At 39.7% G+C, this 13550-nt stretch overlaps 1 protein-coding gene across 2 annotated transcripts; it reads right to left on the reverse strand.

The window, feature by feature from the left end:
- Positions 1–2210: 2210 nt before the first annotated feature.
- Positions 2211–12315, reverse strand: BARHL1 (BarH like homeobox 1). Of its 2 annotated transcripts, none has more exons than XM_066579730.1 (3): positions 11859–12315; positions 7917–8139; positions 2211–2524 (listed from the first exon to the last, which is right to left on the reverse strand). In XM_066579730.1, the coding sequence occupies exons 1-3, from the start codon at positions 12313–12315 to the stop codon at positions 2230–2232; spliced, it is 975 nt and encodes a 324-aa protein (XP_066435827.1). In that variant the 3' UTR covers positions 2211–2229. The 2 variants fall into 2 exon arrangements, with proteins under 2 accessions (XP_066435827.1, XP_066435826.1); XM_066579729.1 differs by having other exon boundaries at positions 11853–12315.
- Positions 12316–13550: the final 1235 nt, after the last annotated feature.

Genomic DNA, 13550 nt, shown 5'->3' on the forward strand with positions numbered 1-13550 from the left:
AGAGGAGCCCATCGCGGTCCACAAATGCGACAATGGTCACACGTGAATGACGTCATCGTTTCTGTAGCGCCAATTCTTTAAAGAGGTAAGTGACAATCTGTATGTGGCCACCGCCGTTTGCGACCTGGAATGAGGACTGGCTCGCCCTTGGTATCGGTGGGGTGGGGATATATGGGGCAGTAAAAAGGCGCAATTACTGGCACATCAGAAAATTTGGCGCCTTCTTTAGTAATGCTATGCGCCATATTGAAAATAAATGCACGGCTGGGCATACTTATACTATCATGTGATCATATCACTGACGCCATATTTCCAGCAGCCACCGCACACATATGTGTTAGAGCTGGCGGCCATGTTGTGAATGAAATCATGAAAGGTCTAGTGATGACGGAGGTTTTGAAGACGTATATCACAGCAGAATCGCGCATCAGCAGTATCATCTTGTATTTTTAGGGACAGGACACCCGGTTGAATCCAATGAATCGTTCTGATTCAAAATGGCCGCCCAGTGTTTCGAATTGCTGTTTTGCACAAGGAAAGAAATAGTGCAAATAGATACTGAGATGATCCCATTCCAGGTTCCATAATTGATGCCCCATTCACCTCAGTCTACCCGAGCAGAAGACTATTTACCCCAGAAAACCAGATCTTTCCGGTTACACCTGAACATGACAGGTTAATGTGGCACATAAGAGGTTAACACAATACATTTCTCCGTCATTATTTTTTTTTTTCCTAGGAAAATCATATTAAATGGCGTCCATTTTCTTTTTTATAAATAGGTAGACAGGGGAGCAATATACAAAGGACTATGTACAGGCGGAGGAGCACAACCCCTTATTTCTCAGAAATAAAATCGACTAATCCAGAATTATCGGAAGGTCCAAATAATATTGAGGTTTTTTGGGGTTTTTTTTATATTGGGCCAAAGCTACACTGGTATATTTTTCCAGGCTTCACCGTACGAAATAATATAATACATAAAGTCACCCGTGTAGACGGAGCCATATGTCAGATAAGTTGTAACTGGTGATGTGGAACTACAAGATCTAAACAGATTTCTGGTTCCACATCATGCCAAGAGCTAATCTCAAAAACATGACCCCGCCTGTGCTTACAGGGATAGCAGTGACGTATATAACATTAATTACACTGAGCTATGAAGATCCTCAGGGGTGGGGCTAACAGGCTGAGACATATAATTGGCTTATTTAACACCTTCGTTCTATCACTATTAGCACAAGCACTGACCAGGCTGGCAGTTGGGCTTTAACTTCTTTCATCCTCAAGACTTTGTCGATTCCTTTTTCTTGAAAGGTCAAATCTTAAATCACAGTGAATTTTTGGCCTCTGGAAAAATTTGAATATATGTGTGTATATATATATATATATATAGTTATTTTTGTATAGTTGGATGACCCCCACGGAGGCTGCCATCTGGTGTTAAGGCCTAAGTATACCTTGTGGTAAGGTGACCTCGGTCAGTGAAAACGATGATCGTTTTTCAAAATGTTGTGAGTAATAAGGTTAAAGGGCATTTGCACCTCAAGAACTATGGAAAAAAGGTCATCCCCTGTCCGTAACCGATTCTTAAAACCCGATTGACGATGAGTTATTGATCCAGGGAACAGTCTGATTGCCATTCGGGAGTCGGGAAGGAAATTTTTCCCCAAAAGGGCTAATTGGCTTCTGCTCTTGGGGGTTTTTTTTTTGCCTTCCTCTGGATCAACAACACAGGAGGATAGACAGGCTGGACTAGATGGACATTGTCTTCATTCGGCCTTACAAACTATGTTACTATGTTATTATGGCATCAATTTTGTTGTCAATCAGCTCTAAGAAGTGGCAAATTTGCCAGAAGTGATTTAATTAACAGTTTGGGGTTTTTTTGTTTGCTTTTTTTTATAGTAATTTTTTTATTTGATTGTTTTCCATCGTTCGTAGAACATTGATGACGTCATATAAATTATTCAAGGGAAATTTCCAGTTTCTGAGAAATAAGTGATTACGTTCAACCATATTACATTTTTTTTTAAGCCTTCTCGTAGTTTTTGAAATCTCTTAGACTTTTCGAAGGTCACTTTTTTTTTTTGTCTCTGTAAAGTTTTTGTAGCCGCTGTTCCACAGACAGTCCATATGTCCAGTCCCACCGCTGATGAGGTCACCCGTTCTCTGGTGCATTGGTGATGTCCATGACTTTGGCACCTGGTTGAGTTTCTATAGACCTCTTCACCGTGGCTGTGCCGCCCTTGGTAGGACTCCTGTCAGGGGTGGCAAAGCAGGTGGTGGCTCAGCACCACCTTGAAGTCCATGAATAAGGATCCTGGGGACCAGAGGTCTTTGTAAAGTTGGGGGAGGTGCGGTAGGACCTCTGTAGAGATAAAGTGCAGCACCCGGATCCAGGTTGGACACAAGGCTTTGTGGGTAGAAGTACGGAGAAGGAAACATTCTTTGTAGCGCAGAGTAATTTCCCGCTTCTGCCAGTAACTCGAGTCCCACCGCCGTCTGTCTCTTCCACTTTGTCCTGCGGAAATCAAAAACACAAAGACATAAGAAACTTGAGATTTGAGAAATATTGTGTTACTTTGTTGCATTTAAGGGTCGGGGTCTTATTTTTTGAGGTGGAGGTGGGGCTGCGACAACCTCTCGTTCCTTCGAAAGCTGAAATACCTGTTACTGTTACATAAGGTGTGAGGATCACGTGGTTTAGGCCACCTGCACACAATCATGTAAGGGTATGTTCACGCGGCGTAATTGACGGGACGGCCAAAATTGCCATCAGTCCGCCCCTGTGAACTCTTGATTTTAGGCGCAGATATGCATCAAAATACGTGTCCCAACCTGGCGATGCGTACTTTGAAGTCTCATTGATTGCAAAGCCAAAATGTTGCTTCTGTCTTTTCCACGGCATGTATGAAAAATGTGTCTTCAAGACAAGGATACGATTTCCATTACAAGTCAATGGGATGCGTATTTTGGCGCGGAACATGTGCCAAAATATGCCATGTGAGCGTACCGTTAGATGCACAATTTGATACAAAAAAATCTGCGTGTGATACAAGGTCAGCAACATAGATGCCATTTTTGACAGATCTCTTAACCGCATCAACAGCGTGTGAATGCACCCTTTGCAATGCATCAAATCGCCTATAGAATCTGCATCAGCGTCAGGCGTTCCCTTCACACCTCCGTCGCGGAATTGCATTTAATAACAGGGCACAATAGAGCAGAACCCTGGATGGGAACCAAATGGATCCCATTATAGTCAATGGGGTCTGTTTGGCACCATTCAGTTCTGTGAGAAGACTGATCCATTCGGCAAGGGGGTGCTGGTTTTCTACTCCGCAAAAAGTGGAGCGCTGATGTGAACGAGCCCGAACACATGGATTTTGTGGTGGATTTGCAGTAAGAAAGACAAATCTGACCCGTCTGCAGCTTCCCTCAAGGGTCCGAAATGAAAATGACTGAAAAGATGAAGCAGGGAGCGAAGCTAGTAAAATGACTGGTGGGAAGGTAAAGTTATGGATGGCGTTGCCTAAAGGTAGATTATCGCGTCGCATTTTCATAGTCATTAATGAATCGTACCAATAATAGGGCCTCGTTTTTCCTAATTTTTGGTGTTTTTTTGAGTCCATGCAATCCTTTTTTTTTTTGCCCAAAACGCAGCATTATCTAGGTTCACCTTTTTAATGTTCAGGGTTTTTCCTATAGGAAACAAAAGCCCGAAAAAAAAACCCCACGCACGTTGAAAAAAGGCACCAAGAAAACACTTGTTAAAAAAAAGCGGATGAAATTCATGGTGTATTTTACAAGACTCCCAAAAAAACACCCCAAAAACAATGCGGAGGGGGGGGGGGGGGTGAGGTTGGCTTCGCACAACGGCTGTTTTTATGGCAGTTTTTGAGCCAGAGCCACAAGTGGTCAAAGCAGCCGCAGCGGGTACAGCCAGGAGTCCGTCTTTTGACTTTCTTGTAACTTTTGCATCCACTTCTGTCTTGAGCCTCAAAAAACCGCCACAAACACTGTGTGTGAAACCACGGCCTCCTTTCTATGTTTCATTTGTGTTTTTGGGTCACACACGTTTTTTTGTTTCGTCTTTCCTTGTAGAGAAGTTTATGGGAAAACATCAGAAAAAAGCGTCACCTCCAGGGCATTTGCAGAAACGAAATGCCATGAAGCCAAAAAAATGCACAAATGTGACAACATGCAACAACAAAATGCACAATTTGTAGAGCCTTTAGTGATTCCCTATTGAGCTACAGCCGACATCCAGACACGGCGATCCTGCTGCAAAAACACCAACATCAAAACTGCAACAAATGTAGTGTTTTTGAGAAAAAGACCCAGTGGCCCCTGCCTAGGGGTGATATTTGGCTGCACCCTGTTGTAGGTTTCGTGTTAGTATTAGTATGGTGATTGGGCAAAAGCCTACATCTGACTGGTACTAGGTCTGGCAAGGCATGCTGGGACTTGGGATTCGGCCACACAAGGCGTAAATGCTGCACTGAAAATCCACAAATCTCATCCACACACCGCAGAAAACCTCTCAGTGGAGGCGACCGCCATGCGGATATTAAATGCGCAGCCTGTCAGTCCATGCTGGGGCTTTGCAGTGCAGATTTCACCTTTTGCATTGCATTTCTGCACTGAAATCCGCAATAAAAACGTCACCATTTTGATGCATATTTTGCCACTTTGGCTTTTCTGCAGATTTGCAGCAGATCCTCCCTGATTGGCCGTGCCCTAAAGGCTGGATTTACACATTTTTTTGTAACTGCACCAAAATTCTGCAACAAACTACAGTACATTAGTTTTAACGACCCTCGCTGCCTCATAGAACAAGAAATCCCCGGCGGATTCTAGACATACCCGCTACAATTTTTTAAAATCTGCAGCATGTGTCTTGTGAAAAAGTCATAGAATGTATTCATTGCTGTGCTAAGCGGGAAAAATTGGACACGGATGTTTGAACAGAAGTCCATGTGCAGCCGGAACAACCCCATTCACAGAATTTCAGTCGCAGCACTTTCTGCAAAAAGTCTGCTGTGTGTGAAGACACCCTAAGGCCGCGGTCAGACGAGCGAATTTATCGCGCATGTACGGATGCGTTTAAAAAACGGCTCTATTAGAACCAACTCTTTCCAATGAAAGCGGTCACATGTCTGTTTTTTTAGAAGCACTTAAAACTCACACCTGCAAAAGGTAGAACACGTGAGTGCAAATGCACCCAGCCACACGGTTTTATTTCTACACGTGATGTGCCTTTTTTTTTTTTTTAAACGTGCATATACATGCGCAAAAAAATTTGCCCATCTGACCGAGCCCTAATGAACGCTCAAGTTATCAACACAAAAACACTTGTGTGTCAGAATGGGAAAAACATCCCAAATGATAAGGCTGGGTTCCCATCTATAATGCGTCTGCCTTGTGTTTTCACACCAGAGCCGAACACAACTCATGCTGTTTTGGTGCACTTTTTGCGTTGCTCTAGCGCCCATAGCTGGACAGAAAAATGCTACATGCAACGCAGTTAGCCATCTGGCATCATATCTGATGGGCTGGATGCCTTAAAATGTCCCATAGAAAACTATAGGATCAGTTGTAGCACCAGTTTCCTTCTGTTGCATCATTGCAACACTAGAGGAAATACATCTGGAGGGACGGACATACAAGAACTCGAATTTTACTGGTCATTGATGATCGTACTAATTTGTCTATATATTTATTTAATTAGTAAATGTGGACTAAGATTTTTCTTTTTATTTTGTGCTACTTTTATGCCATATTGGGTTAGCTATATAATGTTTACAAAATTGTATAAATGATAGAAAACTTTAAAATAATTTTCAGAACTTTTTTTTTGAGTCACTTCATGATAACTCAAAAAAATCTAAAAAAATCATTTAAAGTTTTTGTTTTTGACCTGCAGGTATTTTTCCTAGAGGCGGAATTATGCAAAGCAAAAAAAAAAAAATTAAGCCATCAATGTAAAAACAAACACAGAAAGTTAAAAACCGTAAAACAAACAATGTAAAAATGTAACGACTAAGGGACGTGTATAAATATTCCCGCTACTAAGACAGTGTGATCCCCTCGGGACGCCTCGCCAGGAATGTCAGGATCTATTGTACATATTCCATAATAATTCAATTTCATAAAATACAGCGCCAAACTCCAAGAATCTCAGTCTTTGCCTCTCGGCTCCCAAAAATATAGCGCTATTTCCAGGCCTAAATTATTCATAAATCATAATTATAATAATTGTGTAATTACTGAAATGGCCGTTAATTATTGATGCCCAAAGTAGAAATTGTTAATTTATTATTCATGTGCCAATGTGTTATATACGGGTGTTTATGTGGAGTTCAACGTTGTCGTTTTACGGACGCCATTAAAAATATGGAAATGTAAACAAACAGTCGCGCAAAATTCATGCCCGATAGATTATTTTTTAATTCTCCAGTGTTATTTCGTTCTATTTCTTTTTTTTTTTTTTTTTTTCTTTTTCTTCACTCCTTTTTGGTAAAAGTAAATACACTGTTACAATTTTGAACAATATTTACGTATAGAAAACCACACGGATATTCATACATGTACGCTGATATAAAGGCAAAACTACTAAAATAATGATAGTAAATAATAGATAGAATGAGAATAATCTAAAATAATAGTACATTTAGTAACAATATCATTAAAGGTCTTAAAAAGGAATCTGAAAAAACGGAAACCATCCATTTTTAATTTTAATGGCTGCGGTTACTTTACTACATTCTCTTCATTCATAAAATACTTTCTTCACCTGATTTTTGGATACTAGCTTCATGCATTCATCTTTTTTGAAGACATGGATCACCTTGGTGGCATTCTTCTTGCTTTTTTTGTTATTATGTTGTTGTTGCTATTATTTATGGTTTTGGGGGTTTTTTTTCTATGTATAGAATTTGGCCCAATTGGAATTAGTAAAAACTATGATATTTAAAAACAAGAAAAAACTCTATTGGGCTTTTAGTCTTATATAGAGTTAATATTATATTATTATTAATGATAATATTATACCTGCAAGGGAAAGGACACTAAAGAAGTGTTTCAATCATTTTTAAAAGTATTTTTATTTCTATATTTTTTATTATAAACGAAATATGGTGAATTATTAATATCTGTCGGTGTGACTGTGAGCAGGTAGGAAAGTTGTGTCCCATCATCTCATAAATCATGATGATATAACCTGAGCAATATCTGATGTAACAATCTGCCATCTCCTGCTCTTAATTACCGTAGTAAATGCTGTGACCTCAAATCTTTTTGCTTGGATGGATGGATAGATATATATGAGACAGATGGATCCCTAAACTGTATAATTTCATAATACAGGAGCAGTCCGACATTGTGCATTTGTGTTGCATAAGGTTATTAGAACAGGCAGCCGACGCATAATTGTCGGACAGGAGCAGATGTGGCGCTATCTCCGATTTGGACAACAGATTTATAGACCAGTGAAGTTAAAAAAAAACTCCTGCCAGCTGTATATAATGTGCGACCCTTCACATTAGGTCCTCTGATAACTGATTTCTGCACTTGCCCCTGTTGTTGCACCGCCGGGTGCTAGTCTGGTGACAGCTAAGTGGGGAAGAAATATTGAATACACACAAATACCTTGCATGCGTTATAGAGCACGCTGATGTTCTAATAGGTGGGAGCTTAGGTTAGGATTTGGCTAAATCCTTGGGCCGACTTCTGGGGTTGATTTTGTAGTCGGCTAAACTGTGAACCGCGGTAATTAGTGTGTACCCTGCAGCCAGCATTGATATCATAAAGGTAGCGCCCGGTTTCGCTCTAGAGTGGGTGTTTTGCTGGGTGACTTTTTGTATCAGATCTGCATAGAGTTGGTGGTTTTATGGCGCAGATTGTGCACTGACCTGCGGTTCTGGTACCAGGTCTTCACCTGGGTGTCGGTGAGGTTGAGGGATGCCGCCAGCTCCATCCTGTCCTGCACACTCAGGTACTTCTGCCTCTCAAAGCTGCGCTCCAGCTGCGCCAACTGGTGGTCGGTGAAGGCGGTGCGGGCCTTGCGGGGCTTCTTCAGCCTGACCGGGGGGCTCTCCCTGGAGCTGGAGATTTCTCGCTCCCCCTCCTCTTTTACTGCAACCAACAAGCATCACAAATAATAATTAAAACGATTGCCCGCTAATAACGATAATAGCGCCACAATGGCTGCGACAATGAATACAAACAATATCACAGTAGAATCATAATCAGTACTACACATGTAATGTGTAACACACGACTATTATAATCTGTACCATATGTAATGTATAGCACATGACTGTTATAAACTGTACTATATATGTAATATCTAACATAGGACTATTATAACCTATAGTATATGTATTGTGTAACACATGACTATTATAATCTGTACTATATATGTAATATCTAACACAGGACTATTATAAACTGTACTAGATATATGTAATGTATAGCACAGGACTATTATAATCTGTACTATATATGTAATATCTAACACAGGACTATTATAAACTGTACTATATATATAATGTATAACACAGTACTATTATAATCTGTACTATATATGTAATATCTAACACAGGACTATTATAAACTGTACTATATATATGTAATGTATAGCACAGGACTATTATAATCTGTACTATATATGTAATATCTAACATAGGACTATTATAACCTATAGTATATGTATTGTGTAACACATGACTATTATAATCTGTACTATATATGTAATATCTAACACAGGACTATTATAAACTGTACTATATATATGTAATGTATAACACAGTACTATTATAATCTATACTTATATATGCAATATCTAATACAGGAGTATTATAATCTGTACTATATATGCAATATCTAACATAGGACTATTTAATCTGTAGTGTGTGTATATAATATATATATATATATATATATATATATAATAGTCCTCTTTTATAGATAACATATAGAGCTCTGTGCTATATATTATGTTTACAATACAGATAATAGTCCTGTGTTATAGATCACATGTTGTACAGATTAATTACAATTGACGGTTGACATATTACATATACATTACAGATTATTACAATCGGGTGTCATAATCTAGATATATATCTGTGAAGCAGAACTATTATACGCTGTACAATACTGTAATCTATAATACCTGATTATTGTAATAAATACTTTACTGTAATATATAATCAGCGACTATATATAAATCCCATTATTATACTGTATATCACATGTATATTTTCTGTGAAGTACAAATGTAGCAGAGCTGATTTGGTTATTCAGCCATTATGCCTTAAGATAGGATACTTTTAATAGCTTCATTTTACATAAAGCCCACCCCGATAAGGGTGCCAAATAACAAACTCTGCTCTGCTACATCTGCATAGAACAGGATACGTTGTATATTTTCAATTCATTATTTAATGTAGGTTGCTTTACATGCATACAATGCTGTACACGATTCTACTGTTAGAACATTTTTAACACAGATCAAGATCCTATCATGCAGATGTAACAGAGCTGAGTTGGTCATTTGTCACTTTTGTACACTGGGTTTAGCCTTTGAGTAGAGAGGATACAGTAGATAAAACCGCAAAAAGATTAAAATACTGTCCAAAAGGACAAACTCAGCACCGCTACACTGAACATCGAGGAAAGAAACTGCAGAAAACAGGACTGTATATCAATATGCTGATACATCGTGAATAGGCTGCAATAATATAATCCCGGATGATATCTTATTCCTGTGTATCACACCTACAGAAATATTTACCGTTTATATCAGGTCGGACAAATAATTTTATTTGTTCCATCACTTTCCCTGAAATAAATAATACAATCCAAATATTCTGGGTAGGGGGGAAACGAAATTCGTGTAATATGAAAGGAATATAATAAAACTTCCTCTGACTTTACAGTAATTGCTGAGTCCTGGAATTGGACGTCCTGTGTCGCCTCACCTGTCCTCAACAGCTCTATGTTTTTTCTACAGGACTGCCTGCCCCAACAGCTCTAATCAGCCCCTCATATCCACAAAGGGAAATGAGATGTAATGTCATAATGTACCAGTGTCATGTAATCTATCTATCTATCTATCTATCTATCTATCTATCTATCTATCTATCTATCTATCTATCTATCTATCTATCTATCTATCTATCTATCAGGAGTGGGCTATGATGAAGGCACTTCTACAGCATTGAATAGCTGTGATGGTTTTATCTTGCTGTGACTGGAGTGCAGTACAGATCTCTTCTTAGTGACCTGCATTGCATGAAATAGTCTGCATGACACTTGTACTGGGGTTTATGGGGCATTTTATGGTATGAGCTTGTATCCAGCACTGACAAGGCTGAAGCTGATTCCCTCTGTAGGAGACAATAATCCGCTTAATTGAACCACTTGGGAACCAGGAGCCTTCATCCAGAAATTCTCCACCTAACAAACCCGATCACAAGAAGCTGTCTATATATTAGTTTAGCGAAGAAAAAATTCAGAAAACATGTATTTGGAATTTTCTTACTGGAGAAGTTGCAGAAAAAATGTTTTATGTAGCAAACAGTAAAGTTAAATGTTACATTCTCTTGATTGTCAATCATTCATATTCTGCCCCATATAAAATAAACACAAAATATCTCGGAATAATTATGTAGTTCACCGTAAAAGTAAATAAAAATATTTTCAAAAAGTGTAAATGCTAATTTCCAAATTGTAATTGATTTTATAAACAAATAATTTACCCCCCCCCAAATTGTTATATATGTATATATTAGTTGTTCTAAATAATTTTTTAAATAAATTATATAACTAAGAAGTATGTAGTTTTGTTTTTATTTTAAAAAATCCAAACAAAACACAAAATGATTAGAATTTTTAAAAAGTATTTTGCTAGTTTAGAAAAAACTAAATAATAAAAAAGTAAAACCCACATTTCTTATTAGGGGATTACTTTGTATTTAGAATAAGAATTTAAAAGACGTTCAAAAATACTTTCCCACAACTAAAAGTGATATCATTTCTTTTTATAAAAGCACAAAAACTGTTTCCCTAATGGATAATAAAGCAAAAAACTTATTTAGCAAACCGCAAAAAGTTCCCGTGTAAATATAGGTTTTTCCCATCATTTGCCGCGCATATTCGGGGTCACATCAGAGCTCCCATCACTTTAATCTTTAATGTCAGTTTTCATCTAATTGCATGGTAATAGATAGAGCCGACTTGTCGGACTAATTCGGATGTCCGCTTTTATGTTAATTCCTTACATATTTATTCCTAATATTTCTATCAGATAATGAGGCCTCTGAGGGGAGACGCGGCCCAGGGACTCCAACTCATTAATGTTTTCTTCCATATTTCACAAGCATTTCTTATTGATATATGCAACTTTTCTGTGAGTACATAAAAAATTTGCAAAACATTTTTTTTTTAAATTTTTTTTCCCCTCTCTGCATGCAGAACTCTCTGCAATACAACAGAAATCTTCAAATATAATAGCGAAATACAGTGTGTCAATGTTTTATTATACAATGTATCAGTGTGTAGTTATACAATGTAGTAGTGTGTTGTACAGTGTATTGTTATACAGTTTATCAGTGTGGTGTTATACAATGTATCAGTGTGTAGTTATACAATGTAGTAGTGTGTTGTACAGTGTATTGTTATACAGTTTATCAGTGTGGTGTTATACAATGTATCAGTGTGTTGTTTATTTTCTGTTTGTTTCTTTATTATTATGATCACTACTTGTAAAATTACCCTTTTCAGGCTGCACGTTTTCGAAAGCGTTTAGAGGCTCTGAAGGGTGAGGAAGAGGTTAAACTCACCTTTACCTTTATATTCCGAGTCTGAGGACGTGGAGCTGCTGCTTTTCTCCAGTTTGTCCCTAAAGTCTTCGGCAGTTTTGCCGGATAAGCAGTGTGTCAGGTCCTGGGCAGGCTGACCGTTACTGGAGTAAGGAGCGCAGGTGGCCAGAGGCTTACAGTCTGCTAAGATGTCTCTGATCAAGAAGGAAGACGTGACAGTCCTGGACTGTGAAGGGGCAGAAAGTCCAGCCTGAAGATGGGACTCGATGGCCAAAGCTACCCCTTGTCTTGTGTTGACCGCTTCCAAACATTCTCTAGCTGGGGAAGGTGGAGGAGAGCAGACGCTGCTGACATCTGACCTGGGGCTGAGCTCCAGGGGTGACCTACTACTATCCCCCATCAACGGGTCCATCTGAGCAAGCCCGGGGCTACTAGCTCTATGGGACAGGATGGTGTCAATCCCAAATCCGTTCGATCCTTCCATTCCAGCCTCCTTGTATTTTCACATTAACATGGAGCCCGAAAAAAATCCTCCTCCAAAAATATTCTCTACTTAATTCCCCAAAATAGCGTCTGGTGCCATCCAGAGAAAGTCCCGGGGGTCCTGTCCTGCAGCTGGGTGGTCGAGAGCCCTCAGGAGAAGACCCTTGTGGGAAATCGATAGAGGGATCTGCAGTGTAACAGGCTCAATGATGATCAAATCGATCTGGGGAAGGGAATGGGATGCGCACAAGAAGCTTCAACTCTGCTGGAGAGAGGCAGGAGGGCAGAAGAAGAGATCAAAACCCACAACAGAGGCAGGGGGTCATCTTCTGGTAGGAGTCATCCCAGGACTCTTCAAGGACCAGACTGTAAATAGCAATAGTCCAAGATGCTCTAATGGCTTCAGCACCTTGGAGAGCGGCTCATGCGTCTTTGCGCACAGGAGCCTTCTTTATTTTGGCAAAGTCTCCTCTCTACGGATCAAGGGTCTTCTGCCTATGGCCAGCCCAGGGTCAAGGTCTTCAGTCAATGATCAGACCAGATCCAAGGTCTTTTCTATACACAACAGGGGTCTTCTAGGTCCAAAGTCTCCACTCCAGCTCCTCAACCTTGCAGCTTTCTTCCACAGAAGACTCGGCAGCTTCTAGTCTGTCCTGCTCCAGAGTCACCAGGGGGGTCCTGCAGGCTCAGATCTTCTCCTTTTGAACTACTATGTTACTTGCCCTGTCCTGCTTCTCCTGGAGTGGGGTGGGGGAGGGGAGGGGGTCCTCTCCAGTCTCAGATCTCCTTCCACACTGTCACTTCAAGCCCTTTTCTCTACAGAACTTGTGTCACTTTGGCAGAGCTCATAATGTGTCAGCACACGTGTCACAGGAGCTTTCTCTCCCATTGGCTGGTTGGGGGCTTTTTTTGGCTGATGTCATGTAGGAGAAGGAACCTGATCGTCTTTCAGTTTGATTAAAAGAGACAGTGAATTAATTACAGCAGCTCACGGTCCGCTGTTTACAGGCAATTTCCACCTTGTTTGCTCTCATCCCATCATTCAGGAGCCTCTAATGATGCCATTAACCCTATGTTGCCAGCCTGCAATTCAACCTGCCCTCCTCACTAAGCGTATTGTGCAGGTCTAGGAATAGGTGTGGATATGGATAGAGAAGATTTATACATGATAATCGCCAAGGAGAAGTTATGTACATTTAATCATCAATATAATCACATTTTTATTGTATTTGCAAA

The sequence above is a fragment of the Eleutherodactylus coqui genome, chromosome 10, assembly GCF_035609145.1.
Source record: "Eleutherodactylus coqui strain aEleCoq1 chromosome 10, aEleCoq1.hap1, whole genome shotgun sequence".
NCBI lineage: Eukaryota > Metazoa > Chordata > Amphibia > Anura > Eleutherodactylidae > Eleutherodactylus > Eleutherodactylus coqui.

Excerpts from the sequence above, each read along its gene's own strand:
- BARHL1 (XM_066579729.1), bottom strand. The coding sequence starts at position 12,315 with ATGGAAGGATCGAACGGATTTGGGATTGACACCATCCTGTCCCATAGA. Across the intron at positions 8,140-11,852 it reads CTCGGAATATAAAGGTAAAG|TAAAAGAGGAGGGGGAGCGA; the intron begins GTGAGTTTAACC and ends TGTTGGTTGCAG. Across the intron at positions 2,525-7,916 it reads ACCTGGTACCAGAACCGCAG|GACAAAGTGGAAGAGACAGA; the intron begins GTCAGTGCACAA and ends TGATTTCCGCAG.